At 51.2% G+C, this 17,510-nt stretch overlaps 1 protein-coding gene across 3 annotated transcripts; it reads right to left on the bottom strand.

The window, feature by feature from the left end:
• Nucleotides 1-499: 499 nt before the first annotated feature.
• On the bottom strand, nucleotides 500-17,011 carry NRN1 (neuritin 1). Of its 3 annotated transcripts, none has more exons than XR_010439164.1 (6): nucleotides 16,592-17,011; nucleotides 12,394-12,538; nucleotides 9,031-9,751; nucleotides 3,854-4,078; nucleotides 2,608-2,658; nucleotides 500-2,272 (listed from the first exon to the last, which is right to left on the bottom strand). XR_010439164.1 is itself a non-coding variant. In XM_064705325.1 (3 exons), exons 1-3 carry the CDS (start codon nucleotides 16,644-16,646, stop codon nucleotides 9,520-9,522), a joined length of 432 nt encoding a protein of 143 aa, XP_064561395.1. In that variant the 5' UTR covers nucleotides 16,647-17,011; the 3' UTR covers nucleotides 8,428-9,519. The 3 variants fall into 3 exon arrangements, 1 of the variants encoding a protein (XP_064561395.1); XR_010439165.1 differs by having other exon boundaries at nucleotides 501-2,272; nucleotides 3,854-3,975; XM_064705325.1 differs by lacking the exons at nucleotides 500-2,272; nucleotides 2,608-2,658; nucleotides 3,854-4,078 and having other exon boundaries at nucleotides 8,428-9,751.
• Nucleotides 17,012-17,510: the final 499 nt, after the last annotated feature.

Raw genomic sequence — 17,510 nt, 5'->3', positions numbered from 1 at the left:
CTACAAGCAAAAAAGCCCCCTAAAACTTAGAAAACTTTTAGGAGTAGGCCAGTACAAACAATTGCACTGTGCAGTATTTGGATAACCAGACCCCCTCTAAGCCTCATAAAAATTACATAAAAATAGTCAGTGGGATTTTGAGCATATCCTGCCCTCCATGTACATACAGGGCTCCAAACTATCCCATTCATCTGGCACATAGAAATTGATGGGAAGGTCTGAGCTTTTATTTCCAAGTTTCATTGTTTGTTCGATCTACCATAGGCAGGGAAGATTAAAGAATAAGGGAACGCCTAAATTTAGAAAGAACAAAGAAGAGCGCAATAGATGAATGCAAGTAATTGCATCAGGTGCAAAAACACAATTAGTGACATTATAATTACTGAAATTAAATATCAATTTATGTGGGTATGCACTATAACACTTCTGACAGCCTCAAACAATGTATGATAGCAAATAGAAGTGGGATGACAGCTCCCTAATTCGTAAAGTAGAACCATAGAACCATTAAAGCTCACTTAAAGAATTTTATTCCATAAGATACAAGGACAGGAAAGGTTTCAGTGCAAAGAGGATAAGTGATAATAAATGCCCAGTAAAACCATGCATACATCTGCAGCTATTAAGACACACAGCAGCTTTTCTAAAATACAAATGTAGTACATGAAGTAACAAACCCTGCAGCAGCACCATGGAAAACTTTGGTCTGAAGGAGGAAGTGGGAGGAAGAGAATTCCCTTTGGGACAGGACACACCTCGCTTTAGATGCTGCAGGCATACAGGTTGCATGCTAATTGTGTCTCTGTCTTCCTCTAGTCCACAGGGAGGAACAAGTGTCACCAGAGACAATCCTTACCATAGAGATATCCATTCAGCATGCCAGGTGGTGAGATGAATCCAGGTCATTTCTTTCCCTCACCAATTTTCATGAGAGAACTTTCCGTCTCCTGGAGAATATTTTCTCCAGCGTGTCTCTCCAAGGCTGGCCCTTTAAGTGTGTGAGAGCTCTGCAGCCACAAGGCAGCAATATTTTTCCCTTCAAAACACCTTCACTTTCCTCTCCCACCTCCCCTCTTTTCTCCTGGTGTTTAGGTCCTCTTTGCTAGCAGGATGGCTTTTTTTCACCCCGTTGCTAGGTTGGTAGCCTAGTTTCCCAAGGAAAGGAAGCCTATGAGATCACACTGTCTGTGCAAGTGCCAGTCTGTCCCTCCTAAATAATTTTTGAGCCTGTGAACTGAGTTTGATCAAACTTGACAGGGGATAGAAGTCTCAAAGGTTTGAGCTGCCTACAAGTGCTGTAGAAGTAGGCAGGCAGAGGAGAAGAAATGCTGGGAGTGCATCCACTGCAGAAATATTACTGTATTATTAGACACCAGAGAGTCCACATCGAAGACAGTCATTACCTCCGAACTCCATGGGAGATACAATTTCACAGATTCAGCAGCTCACACGATGACTTGATTAATATGAGCATGAGCAAAATGTTCTTCTCCCCTTCTTCTAGAGCACAAGGCTTCCAGTTGCAGAGCAGCAGGGGAGAGTGCAGGAATGACAGGCTGGTAGAGTGAATTCCGAGCTAATTGCTGCTCCTTCTCATGCCACTCCTCGCGTGGAACTCGACTCCCTTGTGACTCCAGTGCCCCCATTTGCATGATCTGGTTCACACAAAGGATGAAATTGCACGGACTAAAGTGAGCAGAGCAAGTCCTGAATTGCCGTGGGCTCTGCTGAGGACGGTGAAGCTGCCTCATAATGGGCCGTGGTTTCTAAGGGCAGCTCCATGATGAAGCACCCAGCTCGTCCAGATCTGTGCTCCCGGTGCTGGTCGGCATTGCAGTTGCTAACAGAGATCCATTTACCACGAGTGTGAGCTGGAACATAGAGCTGAGGACCAGCAAAAGCTGTGAGCTGTGCCTGGTGCGTGGGCTGGCTCTCATTTGTTCCTGCTGTGGCTTTTCCTAGAAGTCAGACGCCCCAGGACTGCCTGACTACTGAGCCTGAACAAAACCCTCACAGTTCCTTGTTAACACTTGCTAGGGAGAAAAACAAGCTATTTGCACAGGTGGGATTCAAAGAGAAGTGGAAATCACTCGTCTTACAGAAAAAAAGAAATATGACCCACTAACCACAGGTGACATTAAAATAAAAACTGGGGAGTTGTGCAACTTTTTGTGTTCAGTGAAATATTGATGTTTTCTTCTTCTCCTAAGCCTTCTAAGTATTGATGTGCCAGATATCTGATTTAGGTGGAGAGAGTGCAAATCACCAGCACCTAAAGAAAATGGAGGGAAGGTAATTAAATGAACTTTTGATGCACAGTAAAACAGCGGGCTTGTGAGCAGTGAGTGACAATGCTGAAAACGGACTGGGATTTTGCAAGCAGGACAGATACTGCAACCTGCCCTGGACAGTCCAGCCAAGGGCACAGGCTGAAATTCACAGCCTGGAATGCTGCAGCACAGCACCTGCGTGAGGCTGGGCTGCTACAACCTTCTGTGGGATGAGGCTTCTTCAGAGAGGGACGGGAGCCACAGCTCTCCTGCACCCCGGGCTGGATGTTTTCTGTTACATAACAGACCTGTGAAGTGACACGGGAGCATCCTTTACCTATTATTTGTTGCTGTCATTTCAATCCAGGCGTTTTTCTTCTGATGAAAGCTAAAAGGTAAAATAAAATTTTTGCAATTAATAAAGCCTATCTCCTCATGTAGCATTTCCCATAAATCTCAAAGATCTGAAAGTGCTGCTCCCATTTAATGGGCACTAGGAGTAAGGGTGAAGGAGACCAAGTGAAATGTCTTGGCAACAGAAAAAAACAAGTATTGCATCATGGCTCTAGTAAAAGGGACAAGGGCACCTATTAAGCCTCAATAAACAGCAAAGCTTAGGACAATTTTCTGACATATTGGATTCTTCAATGAGGCATTGTGAAACTAATGTGACCAATGTTCCATGCTAACAAAATATGTTCTGTATTTTTCATCTGACAACATAATTTAAGAATTTGTTAGAATATGGGAAACAAAATGAGGCAGCGCCTTTACAGGAATCATTCCTTTGCAAAAGGCAGCTCATGCCAGAGGACTGGAAAATTGAAAGTGCCCCAGGGGAACAGAGGCAGGGATAAAACCTCTTACAATACCCAGTCAAAATAAAATACATTAAAAGAAGCATAAATACCAAACTGACCATTTACTGCAAAACTTCTTGCGCTTAAGGTACTACAATTGTCAGAAGTGCTACTATTAGAAGTCCTGACAAAGAGAGACTATACTAGACACATGGTTTGACTCTTGAAGAGGTGCAGAATTAATTTGGCAGAATTAGACCGTGTGCATAGCTGTATCTGAAGGAAACTTACTGACAGCCACTGCAGCAAAATAGGTGTTTTAAGGGGATAAATCTGATAAAACAACTCCTGTCGCTATCAGTGATTGTTTCTTTCTCCATGGTTACTAATGGTTTTTTCGTTGGTTACTTGGTTTTTACTTTGGTTGACTGAGGTTCTGAGGTTTTCATTTGCTGCCTTGGGGAGCATCAGTTTGAATACCCAGTAGTTTCCAAAGTGTTAAAGAAATTGGTGGTATTAAAGTGGTATTAAAGGATGCACTGCCCATTCCACTCTTCAGGATGCTTCCTGGCAAAAAAAAAAGCTGCTCTGCAGATTTGATCTCTGATGCTTGAGAAATCTAGTAAGTTTTTCACAGCACTTAAAAAATTTATATCCTGGACAAGAAATGTGGAGGTGCAAAGCACACACAATGCACACCAAAGCTCTTTGTACTCTGGTGGCATGAGCCTGGAGTTCATATTGGGATAACATAAGGTAAAACTGAGCGTTCAAAATCCTTACCTAGGCAGAATCCACATTGACTTCAGGGGATACATTTCCCAGAGAATGGCTGTGTAAAGAAGGTCAGGACTAGTTGTTGGTCCCCTGCAGCAATGTTGTTTCTCTGAAGAGACTTCCAGCACCTGTGATCAGGGATTTATTACTACTGGTGAGTACCAGCAATCAGGTGTTGGTCAGTCTCACCTTGACCTTCAGGAGGCTGTTTCCATCTTTTCTTCATATCAGCTTTGGAGATAAGCAAACAAAGAAACAAAATAAAACAAACTGTACAGCCTAAAAAGCTAAGGCACAAGCCGCAGGCTGGGTTTCTGAGAATTTGATCCATTTAAACCTATTTCTTCAGTACCTCCTGAAAGGCAAAGTCTGTACCAGCACAGTCTGCCCATTTGTTAGCAAACCCATAGTTCAGGAGCATGGGGCTTGGAGCAAAATCTTCAAACACAGACCCACCGTGGGGATTTGAAGAGAAAGGAACAGCCAGTAACTCACCAGTAACAATGCTGTAGTGCCTCTCCCACATCATCTCCAGTTTCTCTTCTCACTGGTAGAACTGGGCAGCAGAAGGTCCTTAGCCCAAAGCAAAGGAAAGCCCTTTCCTGAACTACCATTGCAATGGGCCCTGGGTTGAAACTCTCCCTCAAGAGAAGCTCCAACCAGCTGGAAGCACATTTGCCAACAGTGCAATTGATCTTCAGCTGCCTTTAGCCTAAAGAAACTCTTTCAGACATCTAAAATCGCATCTGATTTCATAACAGACTCCTCTGCAATCCCCACCACTTTGCCTGCTCTCAACCCTGCCCAAAAAAACCCCAAGACCTAAACCAAAAAAAGCCCACCCAAACCCACTCGTGATGAAGAATGAAGTGGCTCAGAAGAATAAGCTGATTTGACACCTCCTCCTGCAAGTCCTGCCAGCCAACTCCTGCAACAGCCTTGCTCTGCAGCACTCTGCGAGCAGGATCTGCAGCTCAGGCAGGGCAGAGGGAAGCGATGGAGGAGGGAGGGGAGAAGGCGCAGAGGCTGCTCACACAGAAAGCCAGGGCTATTCCTGCTGCCCGCCCTGGAGGCACCACCTCTGCATCAGGCGGGAGTATCAGAGGGAGAATCTGGCTTTCTGGATTTAACAAGCTCACTTTTCCTTTAATTGGGGCCCTCAGGCACTACTGTAGTCCACCTAATGGCACTAATCATTAATGAATCTGCTTGGTGAATAGAAAGGCTGAACTGTTCTCTCTCTCCTTAGGTTGTCAGTCCTTCTCACAGAACTTAGTGGGTTTCACTGGGCAGGACAGCAACTGCACAGATTTTAAAAGGACCCTGGAGAAGAAGAGGGCTGGAAGAGCCACAGATCCATTCATCCCTAGACTGTGTAAATGAGCCAAGGACCAACAGTAACTGGCTGCTTCCTCTGAGATGCAGATATAGGCACCAAAAAGTCCTGTCAGAAATGGATACTGCACCTTATTTCATACCATGCCTCCCTGCTCCCTCCACAAGCACCAACCCGTTTGCTCTCACTACAGCTCAGATTTTTCCTCAGTTTTGTGTGTCCTGGCTCAAGCTTTTGCTCCCAGCACAGGCCCACTCCGTGTCCCTGTTACAGCCTTTGAACAGATGGGAAAAGGTCTTTTTTTTTTTTTTTTTTTTTTTCCCCTTACAGCAAAAATAATCGACCGGCACCAGCTCAGCGCAGCGCCGGCGGAGTCTCGCCGTGTCGGAGGGCAGCCCGGGCCGGGCTGAGGTGCGGCTCTCCCTGCAGGGCTCAGCCCGGCTGCTAACGGGGAGAGGCAGGGAGGCGGCAGGAGAGCAGGGAGGCAGCAGGAGAGGCAGGGAGGCAGCAGGAGAGCAGCCGCAGGCCAAGCCGGGTGCATCCAGCGCTGCCGGGGAGGAAGGAGCCAGCGCTGTGCAGCCCTCCGGGGACTGCGGGGCTGCGGTTGCTCAGTCGGAGCTGGGAATAGGAATTAGGGCAGGCAGAGCCGCAATGGCTGCAACTCTTCCTGATTATCCAGCCAGCTAGAAATGCATTGGCTTGTCTTTTGTTTCAGCTGCGGGTTTTTTCCCTGTTGATCTGCATTTATGTTTTGTTTTGTTGGGTTTTTGGTTTTTTTTCCCTTTATGCATGCGTGTGTGCGCATTTTCTTTTAAGCGGGAGATAATTTTACTGTGGTCACTGCCAAGGTTTAAACGCCCTTCTGTTGCGTTTTTCCCCTCTCCAGTTCACCATCTCACGGGAGTTAGGAAGGGATGTTCGAGGGTTGAGCCTCTTCCAGCTCTCGCTCCAGCAGCCGCTGCCCGGGGCGGCGGGACCGGCCTGGCAAGCGCCAGCGCAGCCTTTCCCGCAGCCTCTACAAACCCTACAGGTGCAAGGCGGCGGGAGGCAAGGCCAGTACACTCAGTCCTTTTCTGGGACTTGGCGGAGGGCTCGAGTTTCCTTGCCCACACAACATGGCAAGGCAGAGCAGCCATCCATCCCTGTGGCGGAGAAAATTAAATACGTAAAATCAACCATGGCGCTCAGAAATGGCCCTTGAAAGGAGCAGAAAAGGGAACAACCAGTGCCCGGCGCATTGGGGGGCTCTTGTAAAATGGAGGGGCGGGAGGGAAGGGGGAGTTTGTTGGTTGCTCGTGCTCCCCGAAAAAAGGCACGGAGCAGCCGGCGGGAAACGCCTCGCTCGCCAGCGTGTCCGGGGGAGCTGAGCCGGCGGGACCGGGCTTTGCTGCCCTCCCTGCCGCCTGTGCGGGCATCCCGGGCTGCAGTGCAGGCCAGCGCATCCCAGCTAGCCCGGCAGGCCTGTGCCCCGGGCGTGAGCGCCCGACAATTATTTGCCCCAAACAGGAGGAGACGGAAGGGAGGAAAGGGGCCCGGGAGCGACCACCGGGCACCCTCCCCACCCGCTCCGCTCTTTTTCACTGCTTTGCCGCCGTTTATTATTCCCCTCAACGGAGGGTTAATTGGGGGATGTGCTAATTACGGAGAGATTATTCATTAGTAATTGAACTTCACACGAAGATAACTCGAGTCCGCTAATGAGCTGGAAATCGCCCCCTTATTAGGGCGTTTCAGCTTTCTTCCGTGGGGTGAGGGGAAGCTGGCAGGCTCCCTTCCATCGTCCTGCCACGGACGGGCCCCGTCGGGCGGCCGGGGAGGCGGCGGGAGCGCCCCGGGGCCGGGCCGGGGGTGCCGCGGGGCCGGGAGCGGAGCTCGAGCACCCCGGGGCCGAGCGGGGAGCTCTGCCCGCCGCCAGCCGGGGCCCAGCCGGGACACACAGCAAGCTGCGGAGTCCCCGGCACCCCAGCAAGGGCTTCCTCTCCCCTCTCTCCTCGGCATCTGGCATTTCGTGCCACAGGAAACCGTAACAGCAAAGCCTGACCTCATGAATACAGAGATGTGCACAGAAAAATCAATTTAGGTCTAGATCCTCTGTGGGGAGGGAAAATAACCCGAACCATTTAAACAAAGCTCTGCTCTCCAGGGTTTTCCTTTTTCTTTGGTGGTGGTGGGGATTGAATCTAGAGGGAGGCCAAAGTAAAACGAAATTGAAGCAGACCTGTGTCTGCCGAAGCGAGGCTGGGCTCTGCAAAGCCCCCCCAACACACGCATAATGTATTTTATCATTAAAAAATCAACATTGCTTCCAGTGGTAAAGGCGCCTGGCTCCAGTTCCCGAGCATATTCGTTGCTGGGATTCAATCCGTTTGGGAAATGCAGATTGGCTTGCGACCCACTGTTTGATTTATGAACTGTTACATTTGCTATTGCTTACACATTACATTGCGGACCTTGGGAAAGGAGGGAGCAGGGAATGGGGGCGAAGGAGAGACTCTGCCACCCTACACATTGGCAAAGGAGAGCGATCCCGAGGGCGACGGCTCCCGGCGGAATAAATCACCTCGCACCAACTCGTGGTCCCTACCTCCCCATCGCCCACTCGCCCACCCACCCACCCACCCCCGATCGCCAGCTGGGCTCTCCTCTCATAAGCAAAAAGGACGTGTTCACTATTTGATGTGTATTTCTTTATAAAGGCATCAGGCGTCTATAAATAGCCGAGGTTAGAGCAGCTTCTGCTGCGAAATCAATACCCCGTCCCCCCTTCCCCTTGCTCCTTCGGCTGAGCTGCCTTATTAATTATGAAAGGGCTCCTCTGGCCCCGGCTCCGCAGCCTCCTCCTCCGCCTCCCCCTCCGTGGCGGCGCTGCCTTCGCTCCCCGGGCCGGGGCTGGCAGAGCTCCGCGCCCGCGGGAGATGCGCGCCCCGCCGGCCCGGAACGCGCGGCTGCTGCTGCTGCGCCTCCCGCTTGGGGACAGGAGGAGGAGGAGGAGGGTGGGAGGGTTTACAGAGTATTTAAAAGGAGCAAAAGAAAGGGGGAAATAAAAAGAGAGAGAAAAAACAAACCAAAACAAAAAAGAGAGAGAGAGAAAGGCTTCGGCTAAGCGATTGAGGCGCCCTGTCCTTGTTTGAACTGAAATTGCCGTGTACGTCAAGCGATGGGTTCAAGATTTAGACTTCCTTGCCTTAAAAGCCCTGTCCTTTCCAAGATACTCTAGGTATATTTTATAAAAAGGACGACACCCTCATTTCAAACAATAATTTTTATTTTATACTTCTGTCTATACTTTGTAGCAAATCTTTTTTTGTTATTTTTTGCTGAATTGACTTTATAATAAACTTTTGTTTAAATTACATTTTTCTTCTCTTTTAAAATCAAGGCTCTTTTTTTTTTTTCAAAATCATTTTGCTGTTGTTATTTTTTTTCCTTTAGGTTTACATTTAAGCCCCCTTTTTGTGATCTCTACGGTTGGATATTCAGGTATTTTACTGTTATGTGTAACATCTAAAACAAAGGAGGAAAAAATTAAAGGCAGTGAATTCGGAAAGATGCCTTCGAACAGCAAGTAAAGATAAACTCTCAGAGATGTTAGCAGCATTCCTTCATTCCTCCGGGCATTTAGATACGTCTTTCTTTCTCTCGCTCCTTCCTTCCTTCCTTAGCTGTTCGTTTCCCTCTCTTTCTCTCCCTCTCTCGCTCTCTTTTCCCCTTGAGGAAAAAAATGTTCTTTTTTATATATTTTTAAATTTTTTTTTTCCAGTGGAATGACCAAAAAAAACAAGCGACTGTGGAGGAAAGATGAGAGATTGTGAATTATTCACCATATGCTTCACACGTGGACATCTACCTTGGATTTCTCGCCAGTGCCTTTTCCTGTCTGCGGTTTTTGTTCTCGCCTCGCACACTGCCGCATTTTAGCGGAGCCCGTGGCTCGCCGGGAGGTGCCCGGCCGGCTACAGCCTTAGCAGTGGGTGGCCCAGAGCCGTTCCTGAGATTGCGTTTGCACAACGAGGGCTCGAGTTAGTTTCTTTATATTTTTTTCTCTATTTTTGATTCGAAGCGATAGTAAAGCTGAGGTCCGATTTGGGCTGCGCGCCGCTGCCTGTTTGGTAAGATTTGGCAAATAAAACAAAAAAAAAAAAAAAAAGAGGGAAAAAAAAAAGGGAGAACGCTTCCACAGTCCTACATGGATGTTTCACCATCATCAGCCACCACCACCACCATCATCATCATCATCAACCACAGAAAAGCACAACGTCCCCAAAGCAACGGATGGACACTTCCTCTATAGATCCAGCACATGGAGAGGGTGTGGGTGTGGGTGTGCTCCTCGCCCCTAGAAAGGCAGCCAGGTCACTAGGGCGGCCCACAGAGCCGCCAGCAGCAGGGGCAGGGCCGGCCGCAGCAGGGACGGCGCCGCGCCGCTGCCGCCTCCGCACAGTTCGAATAAGCTGCCTTGGAAATCGAGGTTTTTGGATTCCCGTCTCAATTTCTCCCAGAGGTCTGTCGCTCCTTCCTGGCAATCGGTGAGCGCTGTGAGGGTGCAGGCGTGGAAATCATCCCAGTACCTGCAGGGAGGGAGAGCAGCCGGCGTCAGAAGAGGCAGGCACCCACCTTGCCGGGGCGGGGGCCGCCCTTCGGGCCCGCCGCCCCCTCCTCCCGGGCCGCCCCAGCCGGGCATGCCTGCCAGGGAAGCTGGGCCGGCGGGGAGGAGCCGCTAGATCGGGATTCGGGGTCCCCCCATCCCAACCCCGCCCTCGGTGTCAGCCCTGTCGGGGCTGCCACAATCGCTCTGCGGGGCCCCTGGCGGAGGGGACGCTGCCTGGCGGGAGGAGGGGACATGTCCCCCCCGCTGCCAGGGCCGGCCCAGGGACCCGCGGGCTCCTCCCGGGGCTCCTCCTCACCGCCGGCAGCGGGCTGGGCAGAGGGGGTGGGAAAGGGACCCGCTGGGGAGCGGCGGGCAGGAGCCCTCGGGAGGGGCTCCCCGGGGGGGGGAAAGGCCCTTACTGCGGGAAAAGCTCAAGGGGGAAGAGAAGGAGAAGCAGGAAGGGTAGGGGAAGGAAGAGGGAGCATCTTCCTCTTCTGGGCGCCTAGCACCGACCCGCAGCAGGGCAGCGGGAGCGACCCCTGATCTGTAGCCAGGGGTCTGTAGGCAGGGAAGAGATTCCATTTCCTAGGATAATTTCCAGCTATTCGCACAAATGTTCCTTTTTTTTTTTTTTTTTTTTTTTTTTTTTAATTCTTTCTTCTCGGGGACTGGAGGCATTTGTCCCCGGGCAGGCACCCGCCGTCCCATGGACGGTACTGGAGGATCTTCCCTCTCCACGTCTGAGTTATCGAAAATCACCCCAAATCCGCCTTCTATTCCCACCACGCCTCAAGGCAGGCGTCTGCGAAACTGGGTCTTGATTTTCTTCCTTTTCCTTTTTTTTCCCCCTCCAAAGTAGTCCTGCTGCCTCTAATTTATGAGCACTCTAAGCTGGTTGTAGACTCCCAATGTTTGCTACATTTGTAATAAATAATGAGATACTGAGAAGCCAGAGTCTGAGAGTGTGCCTCTCCTGCAGTATTTCTGCTGTAATTGCATCTCCCAAAGGAAAATTAAATCTTTCACCATCTTCTTTCAATACACATCCCAGCACAGGGCGAAGGCAATCGGATGGTGGGAGGTGGTCGGGAAAAGGGTCTTTCTTGGAAAAGAGTTATTTTTAGAGATCAGGATCACATCTGCTCTGGCACTCGAGGGCACAAGATACCTAATCAGGACGCTGCTGCTCCCTGGTATTTATTTCTGTTGCAGGACACTAAGTAAACCTCAGCCCAGCATTTACAGAGAGGTGCCAGCCTTTTTAGGTGTTTGACTCAGAAATCTCTAGGTAGAGAGAGAGGAATGTTACAGAGTCTCTTCACACTTCTTTCTCCTTTCCTTTCCTTTCCTTTCCTTTCCTTTCCTTTCCTTTCCTTTCCTTTCCTTTCCTTTCCTTTCCTTTCCTTTCCTTTCCTTTCCTTTCCTTTCCTTTCCTTTCCTTTCCTTTCCTTTCCTTTCCTTTCCTTTCCTTTCCTTTCCTTTCCTTTCCTTTCCTTTCCTTTCCTTTCCTTTCCTTTCCCTCTCACCTTCCCACTTCACGTCTTTTGTTTCCTGATTTTTGCGGAGCAAAATAAAAACCCAAAACAATTCCAAACTTATTTACGTCTAAAGATACTATCTCGTTTCTAAAGATTTCCTTTTTTCTTTTTTTCTTTTTTTCTTTTTCTTTTTTTGGTTGGGTTTTTTTTTAACAGGGGGATTTTTGCACCGAGAAGGGGAAAAACACCCTGTGCTGCAACCGCTCTTTTTTTTTTTTCTTTTGTACGTGTGGTTTGGGTTTGGGCTTTATTGTTTTTTTGTTTTGTGGCGGTTTTTTTCCTTTTTTCTCCCAGACATATCGAAAATGCTTGTGTTCTCCTCCCTGTGCGGGACGCGATTTTGCGAGGCGAGCTCTTTTTCTCCTCTTAATATTTTTGTTGCTGTTGTTGTTGTTACTGCTTTTATCATTGTTATTACTGTTATTACTATTATTATTTTACTCCCCTTTATGGTTGCCCTTTCCTTCTTGTCCCTTCTGGGAGCAAATGGGTTTTCCCGGGGCCATGGAGGTGGCAGAAGAGAGCTGGCGCTGGGACGGCCGCCTCCCTGCCGCTGGGCGATTCATATCGTGACAGGGCTCTTCCCTTTTTAATTACGTTTTGTTTTCCGAGGAGCCACCCCCCAGCGCCAGGGTGGGCAGCGGTGAGCGTGTCCCACAGGCAGCATTAGGGAAAGGGATAACGATGCCGGGGCTGCTAATGTCAGCACCCCAGTGCAGATCGGGGGAAGGGAAAGAATATGAAAGAGGAGCTAAGTAGGGAAAAGGGGAAAAAAAAAAAAAACCAACCAAGAAAACAAACCGGAAAATAAAGCACCTCAGATTCACGGAGGCAAAAAAAAAAAAAAAAAAAAAAAAAAAAAAGGCGTTGTAAAAATTCCCGCCAGACTTCGCTGTTCCCCAAGCCCGGCCTGACCCCGTGGCAGTGAGCTTGGAGGGACCCTGGAGCGGAGATTCCAACCCCAAAGGCAACCCCCGCGTTTCTTGTGTTCCTTCCCGCCGCCATCGGGCCTCGCCCCCCTCGCCCAGCCCCGGGTGACCCCCATTCTCCCCCCGCGGCCCCGAAGAAGAGAGGAAAGACCTACGCGCAGATCGTTTGCAGATTTCTCTTGTCGTCCAGGTCCTGCGGGTAGTTGGCCATGTTATCGCCCAGCCGCAGCAAACAATCCGAGAAGCCCCTAAAGACCGCATCGCACCGCCCCGCCGCTCTCACCGCCTGCGCCAGGTACGCTGCGGGGGCAGGGGCACAGGTCAGCGCCGCCGCCCCCGGCCCCGCTCGCAGCTGCCCCCTCCGCCCCGCCCGCCCCCAGCCCGGCCGAAAGCGCGACCTGGGGCAGCGCAGGGCGCTGGGACCCAGCCGGGCTCGCCATCGGCCGCTCGAGGAGATGAGCCAGGGGCTCCTCGCCCTTTGCTTTTTTAGTACAGGAGGGTTGGGTGTCTGTGGATTAGCGACGCTGCTTTCATATTTTTTTCTATTTTTTCCCTCCATTTTTTTCTCTAAGGGGAGAGGAGGAGGGGAGGTGAAGATGCGCTGCCTGCTTCTCCCCGGACTTGATCCTTTGTTAGAAAATTCCTCCTGGAAGCAGCAGGAGCGTTTCTCCCTACAAACGCAGGCGCACGCACACGCACACGCTCCCTATCGCCCAGGTCGCTGGGCAAACACCGTGCAAGGCGCAGCGGGAAAAAAATTAAATTAAAAATAGTAATAATAAAAAAATCCCTAGAAAGAGCTGGGATAGAGATGCTCAAAGAAAGGACAGCGACATCACGGAGAGAGCTGGTGGGGTGCCCACTCGGCCGTGCCTGTGCTGGGGGCGGCAGGGCGGGACGGGGCCGGGGTGAGCCCCGCTCCCCCAAACCTGCCGGGCAGCCCAGGCACCCCCGGGATGGCTCTGGCCAAGGGCATTCTGCTCGGCACGACAGGAACCAACACAAGAACAACCGCCTGCAAACGCGGGAGGAAAATGAGTTACGGGCTCCTCCTGCGTGCCCCGGAGGGCGCGGCACGGCACGGCGCGGGACATGGGACCCGCGGCAGGCCCGTGTCCCCGCACGGCATCCCGCACACAGGGTACCCGGGCACGGCGAGGCGCTGCTGCCCTCCGCTCTGCTGCCCGCGGCGGGAGCTGGGGACGCCGCGCTGTCCCTGGGCCCGGGAATGTCGCTGCGGCCGGCGGGGGCGGGAAGGGCTTCCCCCGTCCCTTGAGGAGGAGCCCATTGCCGCCCACACCGTGTCCCCAGGGAACGGCTGCGACACCCCAGGGGTGTGTGCATGTGTTTCCTGGCCGGGTACGGGTTACAAGCTAAATGGCTGACTCCAAAAGAGACTGTTTCAACCCAAATCCTCCTCTTGCCGTTTGATTCATCGCTAACATGACTTGGTGGCCACTCCCCTCTACACACACACACACACACATACACACACACACACACACACACACACCCCAGCACCAGCCACCACATCAAACCCCCAGCAGGCTCCAGACATTGGCTACGATGGGAAAAAAAAAAAAAAAGGGAAAAAAAAAAAGAAGGCAGGCAAACAAATAGAGAAGAACCGAAGACCATCCCGAGGGTAAAACCATGTCCTATAAAACCCGCGCCATCTCGCTCCAGCAGCTACAGCCGAGGGGGAGTTGTCACGAATTTCGGCAAAAAAGTGTCGGGCTGTGCTGAGAATCCGGGGTTCGGAGAGGAGCCCTGCCCCAGGCTGGGGCCGGGGGGGTGGCGGGGTCACGTTTGGGACCAGCGCTGAGCCGAGCATCCCTCGCCCCCGAGGGGCAGCCTGGCCCTGCCTGCCCGTGCCGCTGCCTCCGCAAGGGGTATCCCCGGCTCTAAGCCTCCCCATACCCCGCCAATAAATTAAAAAAAAAAAAAAAAAAAAAAAAAAAAAAAAAAAAAAAAGGAAGGGAGGGAGGAAAAAAGGAAAAAAGGAAAAAAAGCAGATAGACACGGTTCCTGTCTGGTTCAAAGACAACGGGATTTTTCATGAACTAGGTCGCTTGTGTCTTGCCGTTGCCGCGACCTTCCAGAGCCCGCACCCTGCAAAGACAGCAGCGTGTGCAGCAATGTGCAATGCAGCAGGACCGCAGGAGCCCTCCGTGACGGACCGGGCCCCCTCCCGAAACCCGCTCCCCGTTCTCCTGCGGCTGGTCTATCCCTCCTGTCCCTTCCTTCCGCGGAGACTCAGCCCACCCCAGCCCCCCGCTCGGTCATCTCCCAAAATGTCAGGGATTTCGGACAGCTCCAATCTCCTATGCTTAAATCCTAAACAAACAAATAAATAAATAAATCCTCACACACACCCCCCGCCCGCCCCCCCCCCCTTTTTTCTTTTCTTTTTTTTTTTTTTTAAGTCCCGGTGCATAGACATTTTGGGAACGAGCCGAGCATCCATTTCACACGAGCCTTTACCGGGGACGGGGCAAAGCCAGTGGCCCCTCGCAAACCCCACACCGGCAACCAGAAGCTGATTCCGGGGGTGGGGAGGTGCGGAGGAGGTGGGGGGAAGGTTACCCTAAATACCGAAGGAGGAGCAGAGAGGAGAGGAGCTCTCCACGAGCTTCAGAGCTGTCCCCTTCCAGGGCACCGCAAAGCCACCGCACCGCCACCATCCCCACGGTGTGCAGCAGCATTTGGGGGGAACTTTCCAAACCACTGCTCATGCTGATGCCAGCCCGGGAACGGCATTTCCCAGCGACTCTAGCTGCCTTTTGAAATTTGAAATAAAATCCATCCTCGGCTGAACCAAATAAACACAACAGAAAGAAAATCTTCCTCCTCCTCCTCCAAATGAATGAACGAACACACAAACAAAAATTGCAAGGACTGCAATTAAGGATAACATCCAAGTAAAGCCTTCCCTCTTCTTTCTGTGACAGTACAAAAACTGGCCTTGTGAAGTGTTCAGCCTTATTTTAAATGGAATTGTATTACGAATGTAGGGGTTTGCATCATTTAACCACATTTCCCAGAGGTCAAAATTTCGCTGCACTATTTCTTCTCCCCCCCCCCCCCCATTACATGAATAAATGTTCAAGGGATTTTTTGCCTCCCTTTCTAAATCTCCCCTCCTTTTAAATTTTTTTTCCTTCTTCTTTCTTTGTTACCTATAAAATTCTGCAGAGGTTTTCTGGAGAGGAGTTTGACCGATCAAAAGGATCTCTAAATAGCAATGCCGAGCTTTTTTTTTTTTTTTAAATTGTATCAGAATTCCTTTGCAGGGAAATATTTTCAAAGGGCTCTTCACACCTGACAGTCTAGATAATAAAAGGCGTGCTTTAATCCCCCTTTCATTTGAACCTTATTTTGGATCATGCTCGGGAATCTACATATCCAGTAGTAATCTTTAACATTTGCCTATGTAGGACCAAGGTGGTCATTAACTTGGAGATTGTTTAATGTCCGTAACTAAAAAAAATCTCATGAAAGAAATGTATAAAATGAACCCGAGAGCAAACCAACAAAAGCAACCAGCGAAAACCCCAAGATATTGAACAAAACCGGCAACAAGCACACAAAATACACACCGGCATGGAAAGAAACCTGGTCTATTTTAAGTTACAGCATATATAGAATTTTTTTGGACCTGCTCGGTTTTTGACAGGTCTTCTCCAAACACAAAATTAACGACTGGGCGGTGGGACTCCTCGATTTTTAAAAGTAATTTTTATTTGTTTAATCACTGCATTCGAGTTGATTATTTCCTTTAATTTAGTGATGGGTTTTCTTTGGTTTTAAGATGCTCTACAAACGGGAAAACGTTCTGGTTCCCAAAGAGAGACCTTCTCTTGTCCCCCTAATTTTCTGCAAAAAAACTTTCCAGCTAGATCTCTCTCAAGACATTTTGTGCCCGTTCTAATTTCTCTGTCCCTCAGGGAGAGGAGGAAAATTTCTTAGCACCGGAGTCACCAAACTGTAAGAGGAAGGGAACGAAGGGGACATCCGAAACCCAGATACAAAACGCAACCGAGAGAAAAGGAGGGAAAAGAAGGAAGAAGAGGCGGAGGGAAAATAAAAGGCGAAGTATGAGTGAGCATGCACCGCTTTAGGAAAACGAAAACCAAAAGTGGTTTACAAGAAACCAGAAAGCGGCTCCCTTTCCTGCGGGCTCCCCTGCCCTGACAGCGAGCCGGAACGCGGAGCTGCTGCCGCGGCCGCGGAGGGAGCGCGGGGAGCGGGGAGCGGGTCCCGCACGGACCGCGGGGTTATCCCGGCATTCCCGCATGCAGCAGCCGGGCTGGGGCGCGCACAACTTGACACGGAATTTGGCAGTCCACTTACCTATCTGTACAGCAAGGATCAGAGAAATATAACTGCCGTTCAACTTAAGTCCCATCCTACATTTAGTAAAACCATTTGCGGCTGCAGATCTTTAAATAGTTACTTTGGAGAACGTGGGGGAAAGCTGAAAAATAGACATTGCCAACAAGTTCCGAGCAGCGGAGGACTTTGCAGACAAGGGGGGGAGACAAGAGGAGAAGGAGAGGAAGAGGGAGGCAGCGGGAGAGGGCGAGGAAGGCTGGCTGGGAATGGTTCGCTCCATTAGGAGGGGGCGGAGGAAGTACAGCCTCACGCCCACCACCGGCCCTGACGTGGGGGGATGACACCGGCCGGGTTTTTTTCCCCCCTTCTTATTTTTTTTTTATAAATGTGCACCTTGGAAGAGGAGCGCCATTTATAGGCATCACAGGCTGGATTTACTCGCTCTCCCCGTGTCCCCCCTCCCCATAAATCGCAGAGAAATTCCCCCCCGCGTTCCTCCGGCCCCGTGTGGCGGCGATGGGGGCGGCGGCCGGGACCGTCCCCCCGGGGCGGGAGCGCTGCGGGGGCGGAGGGGACACACAGACGCAGACACACAGGCAGACACACAGACACGCAGGCGGAGGAGCCGCCCCCGGGGGTGGGGATAGCACGGCAGAGCCCCCCGCCCCCGGGGCCGCCCCGTCGGGGCTGGCCGGGCCTGCCCAGCGCTGCGCGGCGTGCGGGGCACAGGGACGGCGGGGTCCCCTCCCCCCGCCCGCCCCTCCCCCACCATGACGTCACCCTCGGGATGAGGTTTGGGGGGAGCGGGGAAGGAGAGGGGCCGGTCTCTCCGGTCTCTCCCGGCCTTTTCGCCGGTGCTCCATCCCGGCGGCGGCGGCGGCCCGGCCGTGACACCGCACAGGGTGGCGTGGCCACCGGGGTCACACGCGTGGCACAG

Source organism: Zonotrichia leucophrys, chromosome 2, assembly GCF_028769735.1.
Source record: "Zonotrichia leucophrys gambelii isolate GWCS_2022_RI chromosome 2, RI_Zleu_2.0, whole genome shotgun sequence".
In the NCBI taxonomy this organism is placed as follows: Eukaryota; Metazoa; Chordata; class Aves; order Passeriformes; family Passerellidae; genus Zonotrichia; species Zonotrichia leucophrys.
Note: the sequence above shows the minus strand (reverse complement) of the source record. Positions and strands in the feature narration are given on the sequence as shown.